The sequence below is a fragment of the Mesoplodon densirostris genome, chromosome 18, assembly GCF_025265405.1.
Source record: "Mesoplodon densirostris isolate mMesDen1 chromosome 18, mMesDen1 primary haplotype, whole genome shotgun sequence".
NCBI lineage: Eukaryota > Metazoa > Chordata > Mammalia > Artiodactyla > Ziphiidae > Mesoplodon > Mesoplodon densirostris.
The window spans coordinates 44,917,770-44,938,878 of record NC_082678.1 but is presented as its reverse complement, the minus strand read 5'-3'; the positions used below and the strand labels follow the sequence as shown (position 1 = coordinate 44,938,878).

Sequence of the window (21,109 nt, the reverse complement as noted above, 5' to 3'; positions counted from 1 at the left end):
TCCTTTAAACCTTATAATGAACTATAGTTTTCATTTAATGCAGTATCTCTGTAACACTCTCATCATAATTCTCCATTATTAAATTTGTTAAAGATGCAGATGATATACCCATTGGCTTCCCTTTTATTTTGAATATGACAGTACATCTTGAAGATGGTAATACATAAAGCCACAAGTGAAACATAAATGAAACTCAGGATATATTTTAAGACCTTCTGAAAATGTTCTCAATCATCAGAATCAGTTATCTTAGAAAATCATAAAATAGATCTGTCTTTATCTTTACCTTTCATAACAGCCTGAAGTGAAGCAACTTCTTCTCTCCACTGTCTTTTCACTTCATCTATAGCTTCTTGCTTGGTATTCTCAGACACCGTGGCAATGGCCTTGATATTTTCCATCTCTGCTTGGGCTTCCCACAGTTGTGTCCGAAGATGTCCCAAATCATCTTGTGCAGCTTGTAAAACTGCATTTTGCCTCTTCAGATCCTCTAGGAAAAAAAGTAAAAGACTTTCCATTAATGAAAAGTTCACCTTTATCAGGCTGACATTCTAATGAAGACATTAAGCACTACATTTTTTTTTTTTTTTTTTTTCTTTTTGCGGTATGTGGGCCTCTCACTGTTGTGGCCTCTCCCGTCGCGGAGCACAGGCTCCGGACGCGCAGGCCCAGCGGCCATGGCTCACGGGCCCAGTCGCTCCGCGGCACATGGGATCCTCCCAGACCGGGGCACGAACCCGCATCCCCTGCATCGGCAGGCGGACTCTCAACCACTTGCGCCACCAGGGAGGCCCTAAGCACTACATTTTTAAATGTTAACTTAGAAAATCATTTTAATAAAGGTAAGATTTAAGGTATGCTGGGTATCACGAATCAATTAGTAACTATCTAACCAAAGAGTGATTAAGGCCATATAGTTTTAGAACTAAATTTAGGCTCTTTCACCCACTGGCTAACTTATTTAACCTCTCTGGCCTCAGTTTCCACATCTACAAAATTAGAATAAAAATACCCACCTCAGAAAGTTGTTTTAATGATAAAACAAGTTATTGAAACACAATTCAAGAAATGGTTAATAAAAGAGGAAAGAAAGCCAGAGTACATGGCAGATAACTAGGTCTAGGCTTTTTAAAGTTGGGATTGGGCTTCCCTGGTGGCGCAATGGTTGAGAGTCCGCCTGTCGATGCAGGGGACAGGGGTTCGTGCCGCAGTCTGGGAGGATCCCACATGCCGCGGAGCGGCTGGGCCCGTGAGCCATGGCCGCTGAGCCTGTGCGTCCGGAGCCTGTGCTCCGCAAGGGGAGAGGCCACAACAGTGAGAGGCCCGCGTACCACAAAAAAACCCCAAAAAAACAAAAAAAATAAAGTTGGGATTAATTTCTCAGCACCCCTTTACCATCTCTTAAATATTAAATTGATCTGATATGCCTACTACATGATTTAAGCCTAAGTAGGATATCTGTTTGGCCAAATTGACTTCCAAAAAAGATGAACCTACCAACAGTATATAGGGGTGTGTCTGTTTTCTCACACCCTTACCAACAGTCACTATTTTCCATTTTTTTAAGTCCTTGCCAACATCATGAGTAGAAAATGGTAGTTTTTAAATTATATTTCCCTATTAATAGAGAGGTTGAGTATCTTTTCATACATTTATTAGTGACCAGTATTTCCCCTTTGGTGATACCTTTTACCTGTGATTTCCAATGAATTGTTTTTCTTCTAATTTGGGAGAATATTTTATACATACTGGATATTAATACTATTTTATCTTACAAAACTATTCCCAGTCTGCTGCTGTTTGTCTCAGCTTCCTTTTTAAAAAACATTTATGCAGAAGAACTGTTCATCTTTGCAAAGTCATCAATTTCCTTTACGGAGCACAATAACTACCTCAACCAGCCATGAAAACAATTTGATTTAAGTTCTAATGCTACTACTAACAGCTGTGTCACTTTAGCGGAATCACAAGGCCATCAAGCCAGAATAATGGCAACACTTTTCTGTATAAACTTCTAAGTACTTGAAAAACGTCAAATAGATAATATCAATCAAAGAACTTTTAAAAGTTGTAAAGATATTCATCATTATCAAACAATCACAAGAATTAACAATTCGGTAGTTCAAATAACAGGAAAAAACCTAGTCATACTAAGTGAAGTCATTTAAGAAATCTTTCCTCTCTCAACGTCAGTTTCACATTATTTTGTCACCACTATTAAAATATTTTGAAACACCAGCCAGACAGTTATAAGTATTAGTTGCAGAAAATAACTATCTAAAGTATCCTGAAGGCAAGATGGCTATCTAATAAATAGTGGTAGGTGTGTGACTGGGAATGATCCAGAAACTGAGTAAAGACATAAACACGTGAAACCACAAAAGAAGTGTGTGTGTGTGTGTATCAACTCTATATTCTAAGTGCTATTTCATAAAATGTGAAATAAAAGAAAAAGCATTATTTCTGGAATACTTTATTAATTTCTGAGAAATTAATACAATTCTGTCAAGGCTAAAGTTTATATACTTAACACTTCCTCATGCTAATTATCCCTGCTACTTTTGACTTCTTGGAAATCACCCAGAGCTATTCACTACCACACTGTCACTATGGAAAGAAAAACTGCAAATAAATAATAAATCTAAATACTAATTTTGGCATGTTTCTTCATAGTTAAAAGCAGTATAGAGATCCTGGAGAAAGAGTGGATCAAATTTTATTCCTGACTCACTTTATAAATATTTACATAAGACATAATATACATTATTTATTATACATGATATATAGTATATATGTTAAATATATGTATATGTGTATATTTAAACCAGGAACCAAACAGAACTTAAAAAAAATTTTTGTAACAAAGCATTTCAAACATGGTAGCCAATAGTACAAATTATTATTAAAAAACAATTATTTTTTGTTTTTGCATATGTAATTATGAAGATTTTCAAACTCAAAAGTTGAGAGCATTATATTACAACAATCTTCCACATACCTATCACCAATTATAATGATTTTGCCATTTATTTCAACTATTCTTTTTTAAAATAAGTCCCAGAAACTGTATTACAGTATCTAATGCTCTACATACGCATCTCTGAAAACAGGGATATTTTCTTACATATACACAGTGCCACTGTCACACCTAACTAATCATTGTTTGATATAATCTAATACTCAATCTTAGTGAAATTTCCCCAATTGCCACAAAAATGTCTTCTTGAAGATTTGTTTGAATTAGGATCCAAACAAGACACTTCTTTTGGTGATACTAATACTTTATAAAATATTTCACAGAAACAAATATAAAGAATTCTGTAATGGACACCTATTACCTATCACCTGGCTTAATAATTTTTAATATTATTGCTACATCAGCTTCAATTTCTTTTTAACCTTAAGAAATGAAACATTACAAATACACTACTTTCTTCAGAGTAACAACTACCAGGAATTTGGAGTTATCATTACCATGCATATTTTACACCTTTATGTTACAGGTTTTTAAACCTTAGGGCCCTCGTAGCATAGTATTCTTCTGCAATTACCTCACATCCATCATTTTTTGAGATTGCTAATACATGCAACTACCTCATTCATTAAGTGCAATACCAGAGTACCAATAGATCAGCTATTATAGTTCAGGGGCATTCAGGTGTGAGCTAGGAATCTACTTTTTCTATACAGATGTTCCCCTTGTTCTAAACTCTTGCCCCAGTCTTCCCATTTTTATAATGTCATCTATGTCATACATCAAATTTCCACATATATGAGGGTCTGATTATGAAAGCCTCTATGCTATAAATATGGTCTATTTGTCTATTCTCATGCCAATACTATATTGTCTAGACTAGTACAGCATTATTTATAATATTTAGCATAATCTTGTGTATGTTTAAATTTTTCCATAGTAAATAATTTTAAAAGCCCATGATAGTTTTGAATAAAGTGGGGGGACTTGGCCTCCCAGATATCAAAAATTATTATAAGCCTCATGCACCAATCACTCAGATCCAGCAACCATACACCCGCAGGCAATCTTGTCCCATTCACCAGTTTGCATTCTACAACTTATTGTTTTGAGATAAGTCCCAGACATTTTTAAAAATTAATAAACCTTATTTTTTAGAGCAATGTTGGGTTCACAGCAAAACTGAGCAGGAAGTACAGAGTTCCCATAAACTCCCTGCCTCCCCACGCACAACCTCCTCTACTGCGGACATCCCCCACCACAGCAGTACCTCTGTCACAATCTCTGAACTTACAGTGACACATCCTTACTAGTCGCAGTCCACAGTTTACATCAGGATAACGTATAATGATATGTGTCCACCACTCTTTTTTTTTTTGTTTTGTTTTTGTTTTTGTTTTTGTTTTTCGGTATGCGGGCCTCTCACTGTTGTGGCCTCTCCCGTTGCGGAGCACAGGCTCCAGACGCGCAGGCTCCGGACGCGCAGGCTCAGCGGCCGTGGCTCACGGGCCCAGCTCCTCCGCGGCATATGGGATCCTCCCAGACCGGGGCACGAACCCGTATCCCCTGCATCGGCAGGCGGACTCTCAACCACTGCGCCACCAGGGAGGCCCATGTCCACCACTCTTACGTAGAGAAGTTTCACTGCCCTAAAAATCCTCTCTGCTTTGCTTAGTCATTCCTCCTATCCTCCTATTAGCTTTTTCACTGTCTAGATAGTTTTGCCTTTTCCAGAAAGTCATACAGTTAGAATCACACAGTACATTGTCTTTTCAGATTGGCTTCTTTCACTTCATAATACACATGTTTCCTCTATGACTTTTCATGACTTGACAGCTCATTTCCTTCTCACACTGAATAATATTCCACTGTACCACAGTTCACCTGCTCATCTACTGAAGGACATCTTGGTTGCTTCCAAGTTTTGGCAATTATGAATAAAGTTGCTATGAACATCCATGTGCAGGTTTTTGCATGGACATACATTTTCAATTCATTCAGGTAAATACCAAGGATCAAAATTGCTGAATCATATGCTAAGAGTATATTTACTTTTGTAAGAAACTGCCAAACTGCCTTCCAAAGTGGCTGTACCATTTTGCATTCCCACCAGCAATGAATGAAAGTTCCTGTTGCTCCACATCATCAGCAGCTTTTGGTGTTTTAGATTTGAGCCATTTTAATAGGTGTGTAGTGTTTGCTCATTTTTTTATTTTTATTTTTTTTTTTGCGGTACACGGGCCTCTCACTGTTGTGGCCTCTCCCACTGTGGAGCACAGGCTCCAGACGCACAGGCTCCGTGGCCATGGCTCACAGGCCCAGCCGCTCCACGGCATGTGGGATCTTCCTGGACCGGGGCACGAACCTGTGTCCCCTGCATCAGCAGGCAGACTCTCAACCACTGCGCCACCAGGGAAGCCCTGCTCATTGTTTTAACGTATTCACAGACTGGTGCAACCATCACCACAATCAACTTTGGAACATTTTAATCACCCCAGAAAGAAATCCAATACTTTTGATCACCCCCCAACCCTCTAACCCGGCAGTCTTAGGCAACCACTAATCTACTTTCTATCCCTATCACCTATTCTGGACATTTCATATAAATAGAATCATACATACTTTGTGACTGGCTTTTGTCACTTACCATATAGTTCTTTCAAGGTTCACCTATGTTGTACTATCAGTATTTCATTCCTTTTTATGGAGGAATAACAAAAACAATTTGTTTATTCATGTATCAGTTGACGGATATTTGGTTGTTCGTCACTTTTTCACTACTATGAATAATGCTGCTATGAAAATTCACATAGAAGTTTATTTATGGACATATTTTCTTTTCTCTTGTATATACTTAGAAGTGGAACTGCTGGGTCAAATGGTAACTCTATGATTAACCATTTGAGGAACTGAAAGGCTGTTTTACAAACTTACTAGACCATTTAACATTCCTGTCAGCTATGTATGAGGGTTTTGATTTTCCACATCTTTGCCAACTCTTGTTATTAATTGACTTTTGGATATAGCCATCCTAATGGGTGTGAAGTGGCATCTCATTGTAATTTTGTGCTTCCCTGGTAGATAATGACATTGAGCATCTTAACATGTGCTTACTGACCATTTATGTATCTTCTCTGGATAAATGTCTATTCGGAACTGTTCACCATTTTTAATTGGGCTGTCTTTTTATTATTGAATTGTAAGAGCTCTTTATATAAGCTAGATAAAAGTCCCTTATCTGATAAAATATTTGCAAACTTTTCTCCCATTTGGTGGATTGTCTTTTCACTTTTTGGATAGTGTACTTGGGAGCACAAAATTTTTAATTTTTCACAAAGTCCAACTTATCTAATTTTTATTGTTTGTTTCTGCTTGTAGTGTCATATCTAAGAAATCACTGCTGAATCCAAAGTCACAAAGATTTACCCCTACATTTTCTCCTAAGAGTTTTATAGCTTACTTTTTAAACCACTTTTGTAGATGCCAGGGATCCAATGTCATTCTATAGCATGTAGACATCCAGATGTCTCAATACACTTCACTGAAAAGATGATTCCTGCCCTGCTAAATCGTTTTGGCATCTTGCAGGAAATCAATTTTTCATATATATTTCTGGATTCACAATTCTATTCCACTGAATTACTCCTATCCTTATACCAGAACCACACACTATCTTGATTACTGTTGCTTTGCAGTAAGTTTTGTGATTCCTCCAACTTTGTTTTCCAAGAATATTTGGCTGTTCTGGATCCCTAGCATTTTCACACAAATTTTCGGGTCAAATTGTCAATTTCTACAAAGAAAGCAACTGAGATACTTAAAGACACTGCATTAAATCTGTATATCAGGGGAGTATTGCTAATGCTAAATCTTTTGATGTATGAACATGGGGTGTCTTTCCAGTTATTTAGACCTCTAAGTTTTTTTTCACCGGTGTTTTCAAACTTTCCAGAGTAGAAGTGTACAATAAGTACACTTATTTTGTTAAATTTCTTTATTATTCTTTTTTTTTTTTTTGGCCACACCACGCAGCATGTGGGATGTTCCCGGACCAGGGATTGAACCTGTGCCCCCTGCAGTGGTGCAGTGGAAGCATGGACACTTAACCACTGGACTGCCAGGGAAGTCCTATTATTCATTTTTGATGCTATTGTAACTGAAATTGTTTCCTTAATTTCATTTTCAGATTACTCATTGCAAGTGTATGGAAATACAACTTGTTTTTGTATATTCATCTTGTATCCTGCAACCCTGAATTCATATATTACTACAAATGTTTTTTTAGTGGATTCCCTATGATTTTCTATATAAAAGAGGTTATCTAAGAATAGAAATAGTTTTACTTCTCCCTTCCAATCTGGATTCCTTTTTATTCCCCCACCCACCCTGTTTCCTTTTGGCCTAATTGCTCTGGATGAATAGAAGTGGTGAAAGTGGACATCACTGTCTTGTTCCAATCTTACGGAGAAAGCATTCAGTCTTTAACCATTAAGTGTGATAACGTTAGCTTCAGGCTTTTTGTAGATGCCCTTTATCAGGTTGAAGTTTCCTTCTGTTCTTAGTTTGGTTAGTGTTTTTATCATAAAAGGGTGTTGAATTTTGTCAAATGCCTTTTCTGTGTCTTTAGAGAAGATCATTAAGTTTTTGTTTTTCATCCTATTAATGTGGTGCGTTACATTAACTGATTTTTCAGGTGTTGAACCAACCCTGCATTGTGAGGATAAATCCAATTTAGTCATGGTATATCATTCTTCTTACGTGTTGCTGAATTTCTTACTAGTATTTTGCTGAGGGTTTTTGCATCTATATTCATAAGGAATATTGGTCTGTAATTTTTTGGTTTTGTTTTTTGCTTGTGATGTCCATGTTGTTTTGATATAGGGTAATAATACTAGCTTCATAAAATGAGTATGGAAGTGCATCCTCCTGTCTACTTTTTAGGAGAGTTTGAGAAGAATTAGTGTTAATTCTCTGAACATATGGTAAAATTCACTACTTAAGCCATCTGAACCTAGGCTTTTCTTTTCATATTTTGTGGGTAGTTTTTTAATTACAAATTCAATCTCTTTATTCGCTATGGGTCTAATTCAGATTTTCTACTTCTTTAGTCAGTTTTGGTGTTTGTATCTTTCTAGGAATTTGTCCACTTCCTCATTCACAGTATTCCCTTACACTTCTTTTTAATTTCTGTAAGGTCAGTAGTAATGGCCCTGTATTCATTTCTTAGTCAATCTAGCTAAAGATTTGTCAATCTGTTGGTCTTTCCAAAGAAAGCACTATCAGTTTCATTGATTTTCATCACTGATTTTTTACTTTAATCTTATTAATTCCTTCCTTCTACTTGCTGTAGGTTTCATTAACACCTTTTCCAGTGTCTTAAGGTGAAAGATTAGTGATTTGAAATATTTCATTTTTAATACAGGCATTTATAGTTACATATGTCTACGGACTGATGTAGCTGCATCTCATAAGGATTGGAATGGTATGTCTACAATTCCATTTATCTCAAAGCATTTTCTAATTTTCTTTGTGATTTCTCTTCCAGCTATTGACTACTCAGGAATGTATTACCTAATTTCCACATATTTGTGAGTTTCCCAAATTTCATTCCATTGTGGTGAGAGAACAAACATTGTATTATCAATCCTTTTATACTCAAATCTTCTACTTCCTTGTTGTTCTTCTCCGTGGAATACTGAAAAATACAACTCTTATTGTCAAACTGTGTATTTCTCCCTTCATTTCTGTCAGCTTGCTTCCTGTATTGTGGGACTCTGTAGTTAGATGTGTATGTAACTATTTTGTCTTCCTGATGGATCAGTTCTTTTGTCACTATAAAATGTCATTCTTTACTACCATTTTTTGGTTTAAAATCTATTTTGCCTGATATTAGTATGGCCTTTCCAGCTTTCTTATTGTTGCTGTAGGCAAAATACTTTTTTTTCAGCCTTTCACTTTCACTCTATTTGTACCTTTGAATCTAAAATGTATCAACTAGGGCTTCCCTGGTGGCGCAGTGGTTGAGAGTCCGCTTGCCGATTCAGGACACACGGGTTCGTGCCCCGGTCCAGGAAGATCCCACATGCCACAGAGTGGCTGGGCCTGTGAGCCATAGCCATTGAGCCTGCGGGTCCGGAGCCTGCGCTCCGCAATGGGAGAGGCCACAACAGTGAGAGGCCCGCGTACCGCAAAAATAAATAAATAAATAAATAAAATGTATCAACTAGACAGCATATAGTTGGATCTTGTTTTATTAACCACTCTGAAACTCTCTGCCTTTTGTTTGGATTCTTTAATCCATTCACATTTAATACTATTAATATCACAATATTGTTGGATTTAAGTTAGCAACTTTTGTTTACTGTATTTTATGTCCTTTTGCTCCTGTTCTTCTTTCACTGCTTTCTTTTGACTTAAATGAATAATTTCTAATGTAACATATTAATTCCTTTCAAAATTGTTTCATTATATTTTCTTGTGTTATTTCTTTAGTGGTTGCTCTAGGGCTTACCATCTACATCTATTTTTTTTAAGTATTTATTTATTTATTTAGGCTGCGCCGGGTATTAGTTGCAGCACACGGGATCTTCATTGTGGCATGCAAGATCTTTTCTTTAGTTGCAGCATGCAGACCTCTAAGTGGTGGCATGCAAACTCTCAGCTGCAGCAGGCATGCGGGATCTAGTTCCCTAACCAGGGATCGAACCCGGGCCCCATGCATTGGAAGCACAGAGTCTTACTCACTGGACCACCAGGGAAGTCCTATTACCATATACATCTTAACAGAATCTACTTCAGATTTGTATAAACCTAATACCCATTAAACATAGAAATGTTACTCCTCTATAGCTCTCTTCCCTTTTTCCATGTCTATGCTATTATTGTTATATACACTGCCACCTATATATGTTACACATCCAATGATACACTTCTATACTTATTGCTTTATATAATTGTCTTTAAAAATCTGAGAAAAGAAAGGAGACCAAGTATATATTTATACCATCTGTTATATCGCCCTTCTTATATACCATTTCTGGCTTTCTTCACTTGATCTTGTGGGTTTGGATTACTATCTGGTGTCATTTCCTTAGTCCAATATAGCTTTCCTCCCATCCAACTCCTTTGTGCTGATATTGGCAAATATACTAAATTTCCATATGCTATGGGCTCAATAAAGCAAATATAAATATATGTGTATATGTATTTTATGTGTGTATATATATATATATATATATATATATATATATATATACACACACACACATATAAAAAATTCACAATTACCTTTACTGGGGACTCTGTTTTTCTCATGTGAATTCAAATTACTGTCTGTAATTACTTGCTTTCAACTGAAGAACTTCCTTTGGTATTTTTTATAAGGCAGTCTGTTAAGAAAAAAATTCTCTCAGTTTTTTGGGTTTTTTTTAATCTGAGAATATCTTTATTTCATCTTCATGTTAGAAAGATGCTTTTGCTATATATAGGCTTCTTGGTTAACAGCCCCCCCCCCCCGCCTTGAGCATTTTAAATGTAATCCCACTGCCTTCTTGCTTCCACTGTTTCTGAGAAGTCAGCTGTTAATCTTATGATGTGTCTCTGTGTGGATCTCTTTGCACATCTCTATCCTACTTGGAGTTCAATGAGCTTCTTAGATGTGCAGTTTACTGCTTTTCATCAAATTTGGAAATTTTTCATCCATTTCCTCTTCAATTATTTTTTCTTTTCCTCTCTTTTCTCTTTCTAGCACTCCCATTATGTGTTTACTGACATATTTAATGATGTCCCACATTTCTACGATGCTCTTCATTTTTCTCTTTTCTTTCTGTACTTCAGACTGGATAATCTTAACTGACCTATCTTTAAATTAATAAATTCTTTCTTCTGCCAGTTCAAATCTACTGTTGAGATCCTACAGTGAATTTTTCATTTCAGTTATTATAATTTTCAACCCTAGAAATTCCATTGGGTTCTTTGTTACAATTTCTCCTTACTGATATTCTCTATTTGATGAAACACTGTCACACTTTACTTCTTTAAGCATAGTTTTCTTCAGCTCTTTAAATGTACTTATGACTTCCTTGAAGTCTCTGTCTGTTAAATCTGACATCTGGTCACCCTCACACGCACTGCATGTTTTTTTTTTCCTTTGTATGGGCCACAGTTTCTCCTAATTTTTTTTGTTTGAAAACATTTTTGGTAATACACTGCAATAATTCTAGTACTGGTTCAGCCCCACTCCCTTACCAGCTTGTTACTGTTGTCTGCTGTTTGTGTGTTTGGTGGTTGACTGGATTTTAGTAAAGACTATTTCTTCTCTCCCACTTCCTCCAACTCCTGCAGTGTGAAACCTCTGATGTTGCTCCTCAGAAGGTACAGCTTTGGACATGTGCAGAGTCACTCTGGGATGACAACAGTTTTTGCAGGGCTCCCTTCTGAGTATCTCTTTCCCTGACCCACATCTATCTGTTAAACTCTATACTTACTTGCTGGTGCTCTTGAGTGATATATCTGCTTTAGGAACAGGGCACTGAGTGGCGGGAGATGAAGTGGTAGCCTCTGATCTCCTTGGCTTGCTTCTCCCAGCATAGAACCTCCACCCAACAAACAAGTTAGAGCAAAGGCTATCAGGGCCCCAATATTCTTAGTATGCAGCACCCAAGTTAGAGCCTGCATCCTAAGGAGTAGGGGGCCAGAGGGAAGAAAAGAGCTCCAGATCTCTTGGCCACACTCAACTGATACTTATCCTCTACAACAAGGGGCTGGGGTGGGGGGAGTTCTATGGTCCTCAACTGTGAACTCAGGAGAGAGGGAGACCTGTGTTCCCAGCATCACACCAGGCTGTGTTTCCAGCATCACACCAGGCTGTGTTTCCATCACACCAGGCTGGGAGGGAAGAAGGAGGAAGTGGTTCATGGATCAAATGTCCCAGACTCTGTTTTTACCAAGATTTAACAGATTTTCTTGGAAAAATGTTTCATTTGCTATATGCCTTAGGACTACTTCTAGAGACTTTAAATGGTTGTTCTTTAAAATAATTTTCCCAAGTTTTGCTGGGCAGTGCATCTGTGGAGCTCCTCATATTACCATTCTAGAAATGGACCTCTCAAACTTATCATTTATGCATAAATATTTCAGTATGTAACCCTAAAAGATAAAGACCATTTTTAAAAAGCACATGTAACACAAAATTTACCATTTTAATCATTTTTAAGTGTACAGTTCAGTGGTGTTAAGTTATTCACCTTGCTGTGCAACCAATCTCCAGAACTTGTCATCTTACAAAACTAAAACTATACCCACTAAACAGCAACTCCCTATTTCCCCGCTCCTCTAAGCCCTTGGCAACCACATTCTACTTTCTTTCTCTAAGTTTAATTTTTCTAGGCACCTCATATAAGTGGAATCATACTGTCTTTTTCTGACTGCCTTATTTCACTTTATAAGGACCATTTTCACACCTGAAAAAAATTAATACCTCAATATCATCAAACCAGTGTTGAAATTTCCACTTGTCTAATTTTTAAAAAACACTTCAGCTCTTTGAATCAGAATCCAAAAATGTCCATATACTACAGCTAGTTGATATATATCTTAAGTCTCTATTAATCTATAGGTTTCCCCCTCCATCTCTTTTCTCCTTGTACTTTATTTGTTGAGGAAACTAGCTTGTCTCGTAGAACTTCGCACAGTCTGGATTTGCTAACTGCATACCTATAATATAGATGAACTTGTTCTTTTTCTTTGCATTTCCTATAAATTGGCAGTTACCTATAGTGGGTCACCATCTTCTTGAGCCTGTTCTTCCTTGTAAATCTGAAGACAGTCTGGAAGATCCAATAAGGGAAAAAACTAGATTTTCACTGGAATTGCTCTGAACTTATAGATTGAAGTGAGAGTTAGCATCTTTACAACACTAAGTCTTTCCACATATGAACATGGTATCTCATTCCATTTATTCAGGCTTTCTTTTATGTCCTTTAACACTGTTTTGTAACTTTCCTCTATAAAAGTTTTGCACACCTTTGTTCAGACTTATTCCCAAGTAACTAAGGATTATGATTTTTTTTTCTTTTTGTCTTTTATTTACTTCAGGGTTGCTTTTTCTTCTTTTACTTCTCTAGTTGTTACTGATATGAAGAAACATTATTGATTCTTCTATATTGATCTTCATTCCAACAATGCTGATAACTCTCCTCAGTTCTAATAGTGTGGATTCTCTTGGTTCCTCTATGTTGTTAATCATATGGACTCCACAGAGACAAAATTATCATTAACTTCCCAAATTTTATAACTAATTTCTTTTTATTTTATTGCATTGGCTAGGAGGACCTACAGTACTAAAATGAATTAAAGTACTGACAATAGGCCTTCTTGTCTTGTTTTGTCATGAAGTATAATACATTCTATTAGTTTCTAATAGAAACAGAGAGGCCCCCTCAATTCCTCATTTGCTAGGAACTAGTATGAACTCATATTACTAAAGTGTATTAACTTTTATTGAATGTGCTTTCTGGTTTTTCTCATTTCACTTGTTAATGCAGTGAGTTACATCAATAGATGTTGCAATGTTAAACTATCCTTGTGCTCCTAGTATGTATGGTCACGGTATATACTATGTTTTAATACTCTGCTGAAATCAATTTTTTTAAAACAATTTTTTAACTGCACTGCGTGGCATGTGGGATCTTAGTTCCCTGACCAGGGATCGAACCCGCGCCCCCTGCATTGAAAGCACAGTGTCTTAACCACTGGACCACCAGGGAAGTCCCTGAAGTCAATTTTATTTAGGATTTTAAAGTCTATGGTCATAAACAAGACTGGTTTATTGGTACACTAGTATTACTGCTTCCATTGTACTAATCCCACAAAATGAAGTGGATAGCTCTCTAGCTTTTTCTTGATACTAACATAGTATATAAAAGACAGGAACAAATTTCCCTTGAAGATTTTTTTAAATTTGCCTATAAAACTTATGCCTGTGACATACTTTTGTGAGTAAGAATTCTGTTTATTGATTCCGTTTCTCTTACGGTTATGGTTTATTCAGTGTCTATTTAAGGTAATTCTGGTAACTCATATTTCCTAGAAAATTATTCATCTAAATTTATAATTTTTTTGGCATAGACATACATGCACAGTACTCTTATGTTTTCACATCTCTACTGTACCAGTAATTGTGTCTTTTTATTAGTTTTATTAGTTTTTTTTAACCAAAAGATGTGTTATTTTTTTAAGTTGATTTACAATATTGTGTTAGTCTCAGGTATACAGCAAAGTGATTCAGTTACATATTTTTTATATTATTTTCCATTATAGGTTATTATAAGATATTGAATACAGTTCCCTGTTTTATATAGTAAATTCTTATTGTTTATCTATTTTATGTATAGTAGTTTGTTATCTGTTAATCTCATATGCCTAATATATCCCTCCCCATCTCCCTTCCCCCTTTGGTAACCTTAGTGTGTTTTCTATGTCTGTGAATCTGTTTCTGTTTTGTATGTTATTTGTTTGTATTATTCTTTAGATTCTACATAAGCGGTATCATATATTTGTCTTCCTCTAACCTACTTCGCTTAGTATGATATTCTCTAGGTCCATCTATGTTGCTGCAAATGGCAACAGTTCATTCTTTTTTATGGCTGAATAGTATTCCATTGTGCGCACACACGCATGTGTGTGTCTCTCTATATATCACATCTTCTTAAACCAATCATCTGTTAATGGGCACTTGGGTTGTTTCCATGTCTTGGCTATTATAAATAGGGTTATCATATTAAGTGAAGTAAGTCAGATACAGAAAGACAAACACCATGTGGTATCTGTAACACTGTAAATCAACTATACTTCAATTAAATTTTTTTTTAATTTTTAAAAATATAGTGCTGCTATGAACACTTGTATCTTTTCAAATTATAGTTTTCATCCAAAACATGTGCTTTTGATTTTATTGAGCTTAACTCTTAACTTTGCTTTCTACTTCATTGATTTCTATTATTATTTTATTTCTTCTATTTCCTTTGGGTTCACTCTTTTTTCTAGCTTCTGGAGTTGAACATTTATATCATTTAGTTTCAATTTCTCATGTCTTTTAATAAATTAGTTTTAATAAACGTTTTTAAAGTTATAAGCTTATTTTCAAAGTATTGTTTTAGCTGCATCCCACAAGTATATTCACTGTATTCTAAGTATTTTGCAATCTTCATTATGATTTCCTCTTGAACTCATGAGCAACAGGAATGCATTCTTGGTTTCCAAACTTTAAAAAACATTTACATTGTTGCTTAAAACCTTTCTAACTGCAATAGGTAACAAAACATGGTAAGTAGCTTGATTTTTAAAATATGTTGAGTATTCCTTTGAGATATACACAATATTTTAAGTGTTCCTTATGAATATAAAAGAATGTATATTTTCAGTTTCTTGGGTACATCATTCCTAGGAGATCAAACTTTTTAAAATTCCATTGCTCAAAGTTGTTATATCTACCTACTGCTTGATCTAGCAATTGATATAATGTTAAACATCTCATATGTGTGCAGTTATCAACTTCTTGTAATTCTATCACCTTTTGTTTCTTTATGACATGCCATGGCTATTTTGTTAGGTACAGACAAGTTCATGATTATTACATTCTCTTTGTAGACGGTTTCATTCATTGTGAAATACCCTTCTATATCCCTGCAATGCTGTTTGCCATAAGTTCCAATTTTGTTATTATTGCCTCGTTTGTTTTATTTTCTTCTTTTAAAAAATTAAAATGAACTCAAGTTTTTTAGTTTTGTTTTTTATAGTCAGATTTATTAGTTTCTATGGTTGGTACTGTTTCTTATATCCTATATGTTCCCTCTATGTTTACTTTTCTTGTAAATGTTATCTTTACTAGGTCTTTGGTGATTTATGTGGGAGATAAATGCTCTCAGTTTTTGTATGCCTGAAATATCTTATTTGCTCTCCCTCTTAAATAATTTAGCTGTACATAAAATTTTAGGTTGACAACTGCTTTTTCTCTGCACTCTGAAGATCTTATTTCATTGTCTCCAGGCATCTATTCTGCTTATGTGGTATCTCCTGTCAGCATAATTATTACTTCCCTCTGGTAGCTTTCAATATTTTCTTTTCATTCTTGAGGTTCCACAGTTTAAGATGTGTCAAAGTATGAATTTACTATTATTTACCCTACTTGGTACTCAGTATTTATGTTGAGGACTCACTTCTGTTTCTTAATGCTTAAAAAATCTCAGTTATTATCTCCTCAAATATTCTCTACTACTCCCTCCATTATCTTCTCCTGGAATTCTTTTTGATGTGTGTTGGAGACTCAACTCATCCTCTGTGTCAATTGCTCTTTCATATTTCTCTGTCTCACTGGGAAGGAGAACTCCTCAATACCATTTTCTAATTTTTAAAATCTGTGTCTACCATTTAAACCATCTACTTACCTTATTTCAATTTACTTATTGTTTCCAAGATTTCTAATGGTTTTTAATTTTTTAAATATACTCTAGTTTTATTTCCATATCTAAGTACCAACTTAAGGCATCTGAAACATAAGTATCTTCCTAAACCTAGCTTTTAACTATTGCTCTGGTTAGTTAGCGTCAGAGCTTTATATATGTAATAACCATGTACAAAATCCTTTTGAACACCACTAGAAAATTCCACTGTCTTCTGGTGACTAACATAAGCTCTATTTCTACTATTCTCCTTCAAATTGAGAACTCTATGGCCTTTTGTTTGCTCCCTCATGTAACAGGCTCTTACTCATTGCCCAAGATTGAGGATTTCCAAAACACTAACACTGTTGCAGTGCCAAACTTTGTACTGAAATTGGTTAAAGCAGAAAGCTAAATCAAAAACTTTTTTTTGAAAGTTAAAACCCTTTTTCAAGTTCAACAGAAAAGCAACAAAACTTTCAGAAATATTTATAACATTCCCTGTTGAAGACAGCTGGGAAAAGAATGGGTACTACGGCAGGAACATACAGTAAGAAGAGTCAAGAGGTAATAATCCCTTTTATTAGCACTCCTCATTACTATTTGCACTTATATTTCAGCCACTCTCCAAATAAATGAAAGCACAGCTATTACAACGCCAAAGCAAAAGCTATTCTTACTGGGAAAAACACCAATGTTTGGACTTCTGGGGTTACTGTGACCTGGTTTGCTGAAAGATAAAGACTACTGAACACATCAAAACCATGGCTTACACTGTTATCACCTGTGACAATCATAGAAGACTAGATTTATACTTCATGCAATAATATAAGCTGCTGCTTTAGAGGACATCTTTCAATTTGTTTTTTATTATGATATAGGCAAACAGCCAAGCCATAAACTAAATCAACATTTACCGGGCTTCCCTGGTGGTGCAGTGGTTGAGAATCCGCCTGCCGATGCAGGGGACATGGGTTCGTGCCCCGGTCTGGGAAGATCCCACATGCCGCAGAGCGGCTAGGCCCGTGAGCCATGGCTGCTGAGCCTGCGCGTCCAGAGCCTGTGCTCCGCAACGGGAGAGGCCACAACAGTGAGAAGCCCGCATACCGCAAAAAAAAAAAAAAAAATACCTTTTACACACTGCAATTTCTTTAGAAATGACACCAAAAACTCTTAAAAAGGATCACAGTATTCCCTTTGAAATTTTGTAATAAGTTACCTCACCTGTTCTTTATGGCCAGTTTAAGTTCATTGAGAACTTCAGATAGTAAAGATACAATAATACACATACAGATTACTAATTGGGTCTAGATGCAGTCAAAGCAATTTAACATACCAGGCATGTTTTTGAACAAACCCATATTACAAGCTGCTCAGAGATATAAAACTGCAATTGATAATGTATTTCAGAAATGAGAGGTTCTTAGTAATTTTCATTTCTTCAGAATTTTACAGAAAAGTCAATTTTATAATTTAAAAAAGAAGATAAGGAACAGAGGGGGACAGAGAAAAACAGAAAGCAAAATGAACAAACTTTGGACAAGATAAACTTGAATTTATTGGATAAGCAAAGACTGAAAGAAAAAAGTAGAGAGGATGAACAAGCATCAGAATTACTGGTTGTGAGAAGTGAAGAGAAAAGAGAATGCCACTAGCTAGTATCACAGTGAGCTTGAATTGGTCATCAGAGGAAATACTGCCACGACCTCATACATACACTCTAAAATGTATTAAACTCACCCTGACAAGAACATACCATTGCACAGAGTTTAAAGTATTATTTCATCAATTCAAGGTTAAAACAAAATTTAAAAGGGAGATGTTAACAAATTCACATGAACATATTGAAGAACTGGACAGAACTCATTTCTCAGGACAACAACATATATTCAAATAACAATGGTAGTGTGCAAAATGTATTATCTACCCCAGTAGACTATACTTTTTTTTTTTTTTCTTTTGCGGCACGCGGGCCTCTCACTGTCGTGGCCTTTCCCGTTGCGGAGCACAGGCTCCGGACGCGCAGGCTCAGCGGCCATGGCTCACGGGCCCAGCCGCTCCGCGGCATGTGGGATCTTCCCGGACCGGGGCACGAACCGGTGTCCCCTGCATCGGCAAGCGGACTCTCAACCACTGCGCCACCAGGGAAGCCAACTATACTTTCTTGAAGATGAAAACCATGTTTCTTTCATCCCAACCTCCACAGTGCCTTGCAGACTGCCACCATGCCTAGACAGGAACACCAGCTTTCCCATCTCCTTGTCATCCTATGAAGGAACAAAATTAATAGGGAACAGCCAGCCCTCCTGCAACCCACGAGAAAACAGAATCCCATCCCACACTACAGTCAGTAAAGCTTTCCAAGCCACGGGCTGAATTCTGTGAGGCCTAGGAATCTTCCATCCTATTGAACAGTGGCTTTCAAACTGCTTTTACCACAATTCACAGCAAAAAATATATTTTATCACACAACTCTATACATACGTGTGTATATGTAACTGAAACAAAAAATTTTGTTCAATTATACTTACTTATTAACCTTACCAAGTAAATAATGTGCTCTGTTATTTTCCACTGCATTTCTTTTTAAAACTTGCTGGTCACAACGCACTCAATTTTGCTATCCATCAATGAGTTACAACATATAGTCTGAATAACACCACTCCAGGACAGTGATCTTCAAAGTGGGGTACATGTACCCGAGGGGGTACGTAAAGACTTTCCAAGGGATTCAGAGGCACATGTTGTTTTAAAGGAATCAAACTCTAGATCCTCAACTTCCATAAATAATCTTTCCTAAAACAGAGGGGTATTTATGTGTAAATTCTCTTTGCCCACCTTCCTTTTCTTAGCACCCTTCTCCCTACTTAACAAATGAAAGGCATTCATCCATCCTGAGTTTTACTATGATTCACTACCTTACTGTGTAAAAACTTCTCTGTGATATCAAACCAGAGGAACAATTTAAAATATCAACGTCAGTAAGAAAAAAGTGAATGACTGGGCTTCCCTGGTGCCTCAGTGGTTAAGAATCCGCCTCCCAATGCAGGGGACACAGGTTCAAGCCCTGGTCCAGGAAGATCCCACATGCCGCGGAGCAACTAAGCCCGTGTGCCACAACTACTGAGCCTGAGCTCTAGAGGCCGCAAGCCACAACTACTGAGCCCACATACCACAACTACTAAGGCCCACGCACCTAGAACCCGTGCTCCCCAACAAGAGAAGCCACCGCAATGAGAAGCCTGCACACCGCAATGAAGAGTAGCCCCCGCTCGCTGCAACTAGAGAAAGCCTGCGTGCAGCAACGAAGACCCAACACAGCCAGAAATAAATGAATAAATAAACTTATTTTTAAAAAGTGAATGACTAATAACTGGGTAACAAATCTCTTGGCAGGTCATGTGGATTGCAAAGTCTACTTCAACAAAACTGAAAGAAGATCTATTTGAGCTGTCAGCCTATAGAACAAAAATATTTTTGAAGCTAGAGCACTATGTGATTTAACACGTAATTCAGAAAGAGTTAAGAGAATAAGTCACTATTTTTAAAAAAAACACTTCTATTTCCGTCTACTTAGTTATGAGATCAATGGCTTAACTTATATCTTTTTTTTTTTTTTTTTTTTTGCCACACCGTGCGGCTTATGCAATCTCAGTTCCCTGACCAGGGACTGAACCTGGGCCATAGCTGTGAAAGCCCAGAATCCTAACCATTAGGCCACCAGGAAACTCCCAACTTATATCCATTAAAAAAAAAAAACTGAAACATACCTTTTTTCTAGACATTAATAATATTCACCAGAGGTTAACGACTTAATTGGGAGGGAGAACCAGTATATCTCATAAGACCTGCATTTCCAATAATTTTTACAACTTAATAATTATTTTTGAGTGTGTACAATATTTATGTAATCAATTGTGTTCTTAATTGTAATGATATCTCAATACAAAAGAAATTTACATGCATATTTTTATTGCAGAGACGTCTGACCAATTTTTTTCAATGGCTTTCAAGCACAAAATATTACTTTAGGCCAGTGGTTCTCAAAGTGTGGCCCCTGAACCAACAATATCAGCATCACCTGGTAACTTTCTAGAAATGCAAATTCTAGGATCCCACAGACCTAGTGAATCAGAAACTCTGGGGGTGCAGCCCAGCAATCTTTGTTTTAACAAATCCTATAGGTAAAATTCTGATGCACACTCAGGTCTGTGTGCTAAAAAACACTTTTTAGAATAAAATTCTGAGGGAGATGTTAAAAAAAAAAAACACCTAACACAAGGAGGAGAAAAATGTAAAATTCCTGAAGAATTTATTCATGTTCGTTTGTTTGTTTTTGCGGTACACGGGCCTCTCATTGCTGTGGCCTCTCCCATTGTGGAGCACAGGCTCTGGACGCACAGGCTCAGAGGCCATGGCTCACAAGCCCAGCCACTCCGCGGCATGTGGGATCTTCCCAGACCGGGGCACAAACCCGTGTTGCCTGCATCGGCAGGCGGACTCTCAACCACTGCGCCACCAGGGAAGCCCTATTCTTGTATTTTTTATTAAATGGATGGTGTTGGATATTAAATCACTATGATTGATTCCATTGGATATGTTTTAAAGCATGAAGTTTTAATTTAAATTGTCAGTATTAACAATACGATAGAATTTACATCCTTTGAAATTTTTACTTTTAAAATTTAAAAATTTT

General features: G+C 36.6%; 1 protein-coding gene across 2 annotated transcripts in view; it reads right to left on the bottom strand.

The window, feature by feature from the left end:
* The window catches only part of RABEP1 (rabaptin, RAB GTPase binding effector protein 1), a 106,670-nt gene that overhangs the window by 47,634 nt on the left and 37,927 nt on the right, over positions 1 to 21,109 (bottom strand). For both annotated transcript variants that reach the window (XM_060081360.1, XM_060081361.1), the window contains one exon: positions 287 to 490. In XM_060081360.1, coding sequence (XP_059937343.1) covers positions 287 to 490 — 204 coding nt within the window. The remainder of the gene's footprint in view (positions 1 to 286; positions 491 to 21,109) is intronic.